Consider the following 3,935-nt stretch of genomic DNA (forward strand, 5'->3'; position numbering starts at 1 on the left):
ACATTCTATAATATGCTATCAAATTTTCGCTCGTCTTTCACCATCAAAATCTAATAAAGGATGAAAAGTGAAAGAAAAAAAAAGAACAAATTAAAGCGATGAACATATTTTGACTTCATCAAAATTTCCTTCCATCATGCTGTGATTTACGAAATTTGAAAGCACTCATTCCCACACCTTTTACCTTTTGTCAATTGCTTTTATCCTTAAATCTATAATAATATTTGAGTTCAATTAAACCAGATCTAAACACATTATTTTTATCAAAGTCACATATCATATACCCTTTTTGTTTCTCTTGATAATTTGAATTATGTTGTTGAATATCATTTGAGTGTGAACAAGTTCATGATATTGACACCTATATTTTCAAATTTGTATCTAGAAAAGCATAAACAAGTAACAAATTAAGAACAGAGGGTTGAAAATTTGCACACTTAAAACTCACTGTTTGCTTGTGATAAAACAAGGCAAATTTGTACATCACTCTTTTCTGCCTTACCTATGTTCTAAATTCTCAATCCCCAAACAAAATATATAAATTTACACTCATCTATACACATAAACTGCCCTCTTGACTTGCAGGAAAAACACAAAGAATAAAATTATAACAGCAAAACTCTCTAAGCATTCTACAACATCACACGTGTGATTTGTGTGTAACCCCTTTCCTCTGTATGCCTTGCTTTGATCTCTTCAGCACACCTTAGAGTCCTCTCAATGTGATAACCTCCTCCAATGCTGACTTCCCTCTCCAAATGGCAGCAATAGCTCTCAAAAACACTCACATTCACATGCAATTTGAAACCCATCATGAAAAGAAATTCAACCTCCAATTCATTCAATTCATTTGTTGTCAACCCTCCAACTCTTGCAAAGTATGAATTTCTGAAATTCCTGTCCAATAAGAAGAAGCCACATTAGTATCTATCACATGAAGCACTGTTTTCAAATCCAAGAAATGAAAGAAAAAAACAAATACAAAGACAAATCATGATTCATTAACAACAACATCCACCTAAACTAGGTGACCTAACAAAATGTCCACTTCCTTGGCTGTTAGCCAGTAGTACTCTCACTCATTGAGATTGAAAAGAAACAACTTTGTCTCAATTTAACAAACCCCTTACCAAATTATTATCTAGAATTTTAATAGAATTGATGCTGCTATAGCACACACATAAATCTTAAGTTTCTGGTACAATTGTTTCAGGAATTAATAGTTGAATGAGTTTGTACAGACACATCAAAGGTTAGAGGCAGAGTTTTTCAATATCAGTAAGTTTCTGGGGTGCCATAGAATTTTTCTGCAGAAAAAGTAACAACTGATAACACTTTCATGTCTTTTATGATTTCTTCTTCAGATAATCTGTTATTAAGTATACTTAGAAAAAGAAAAAGGTTAACATTTCTTCAAGATCAGTTCAACCCAGGGTTGAACAAAAGAATCAAATAGAGAAACAAAAGAGGGAGAAGAGAACTTACATATCTTCCACATACTTAGAAGCCACCATGATAGTTGTTATCAGAAGTCTGTGCACATTTCTGGCATTGATCCTAAACCCTGGATTGTTTTGGCAGAAGCGGTCAATGTAGACATAGGCAACAACATACACAGATGGTCCTGCTCTAGTGTACCTGAAAATTCTCTCTAGATAGGATTGAATGGTCATATCAGGAATCTCTCTACAATCGAAGATGTTTGTGCTGATGGCTTTGGACAAAGCACTTGAACAGTTCTTCACAATCCTCTGTGTCCTAGCCATGCTCCTCTCAATGAGTGAAGCCAGCACATTTATCACTAATGGGGTGTTGGAATCTTCTTTGTATGAATAAGAATAAAGATCATAGCGCAGCTTCCTTGGGGATATTGCAAGAGAAGAAGAAGAAGAGGCCATGAGAAAAAAATTGCTTCTTTTAACTTCAGAAGAGGAAGATTTTGAAGGGGATTGATCTGATAAGCTCCAAATCCAAAAGGGTATTTGGTGTTGAGCATTAAACAGCAAATGATGATGGGTTTTTGTGTTGGTGTTGATGATGAAGAAGGTTTTTGGAAGAAGGCTTTATATATATAAAGGGGAATTGGGATCGGAAGAAGGGGAATAATAAAGATAGAGATTTGTTTGTTTATTTTATTTTCATGATGAAAATATTATTCAGTGGCATTTTATTTATGTAGAAAGAAAACTCCAAAAGAAGGGTTTTGAGTTTGGAACGAGGGATAGTGGGTGGAAGCTTGATAATAAAAAAACATGAAAATGAAAACTATTAAGATACGAGTGCCTCCTCTTTTTTATGTCAAAGTACAAACACTCCAGCTAAGCTTTCTCTCTCTTAGTTGCATAAAAAACAAGACAGTCTCTTCCACCATGTTCTTCACAAGTTTCGGATGCATGAATGGCCCTTCAATTTTAGCCATTGATCTTGTTTTTTAAATAATCAATAGCAGGAAGCAATAACCTGGAACTTGCTGAGCATATTATGTCTATCCATTCAATTATTTATTTTTATTTTTATTTTTTTCACTTTCAGAATGTTTTCCTTAGCTGAAAATCCTTTCCTATTTATATTATTATAGAGTATCTCAAGTCAACATTTATTATCATCACCTTCATTTTTCTGTATTTTCTAGAGTCACAAAAATGAAACTCTAGCCATGTGAGTTACTCACTGTTCGTACCGACTCAAACTAGTCCTTCAACTCCTTTCTAACTTAATGCTATAAAGCTTACCCTGCACCAGATTACAACCCTTTACGTGGTTACAAGGTTAAGATTTCAGATTCAATTTGTTAACAATCCAAGTCAACCTAAGTAATAAAATAGAAAAACCTTGTAATATGTAATAGACAAGAATACATGAATATCAATGGCAGAAAATGAGATTGAGCAAGGACATGTGGCATATAACAATGCAGATACACAGAATTAGACAGATTGAGAAATGCAAAACTTGAAAATCATATAAAGAAGGATAGTATATTATGGGATGGAGAGATATATAAAGGGAAATAATATATTTTTGTGATGTAATTTTCTTATCTCTTAGTGGCCAAACTTTGCATTGGAGTTGTGGAAATTTCTTCTTATTTCTACTTTTTAAAAACTTTAATAAGAAAAAAAAATTGTTTTAACCATTCAAATTGCCAGTGTCATTCTATATTTGAGAATCATAAGATAAAACTCACAAACCTAGGATCTTGAAGTTTTTATTGAACACATTAAAAATAACACTAATTTATAATATATAAAAGAAAATATTCCTCTTAATTATAAGTCAATTTGATCCAAATCACTCTCAAATATTTAATCTCATAAATTTACATATTTAAGAATAAGGAATAAGTTAAGGATAAACTCCACAAAAATTAAGACCAATTTACAATTAGTGCGCCTACAAATATAATCTTAAAATAATCTAGTGATTTGCTTTACAAAAGAAAAATATTTATTTTACTTTATTTATACACAATACTTTACATAAAAAGAAGGAAAAGATATGATAAAGAGCAGATAAGAAGACAAATATTATATAAAGAAGATAATTTAACTAAATTTTAGAACTATTTATTGATAAGTAATGAATGATTGTACTATAAACTTTTTGCCGAGATTGATAATGTTGTGAATGGATTTCTCTTCTTGTCGAAACTTTAATGAAGCAAATGCAATACGGCAGAATCCTCCAAAAGAAAAGTGATATAGCTGGCAGCTTATTGAGTGGGTGTTAGGGCCCTACAAAATTAAAACACACCTAAATGTATAACAATAGTCTAACAAATGATTAATTAATATGATTAACAAATAAACACATACTAATTCACATGAAGAAAGGAGACTGTCATTTTCGTTTCTAATTAAATTAAGTATTCACCATTGACCTTTGCCTTTGAGATCTGTGCTGTTTGCGAGTCCCAGTGGTAGTTCCCGCGTACA

General features: G+C 32.1%; 1 protein-coding gene across 1 annotated transcript; it reads right to left on the reverse strand.

Annotated features, from left to right (window-relative positions):
* Positions 1–407: 407 nt before the first annotated feature.
* LOC108347056 (cyclin-U2-1-like) lies at positions 408–2,232 on the reverse strand. The gene is made up of 2 exons (XM_017586170.2): positions 1,486–2,232; positions 408–897 (listed from the first exon to the last, which is right to left on the reverse strand). The coding sequence occupies exons 1-2, from the start codon at positions 1,896–1,898 to the stop codon at positions 633–635; spliced, it is 678 nt and encodes a 225-aa protein (XP_017441659.2). The 5' UTR covers positions 1,899–2,232; the 3' UTR covers positions 408–632.
* Between the last annotated feature and the right edge of the window lie 1,703 nt (positions 2,233–3,935).

The sequence above is a fragment of the Vigna angularis genome, chromosome 9, assembly GCF_016808095.1.
Source record: "Vigna angularis cultivar LongXiaoDou No.4 chromosome 9, ASM1680809v1, whole genome shotgun sequence".
NCBI lineage: Eukaryota > Viridiplantae > Streptophyta > Magnoliopsida > Fabales > Fabaceae > Vigna > Vigna angularis.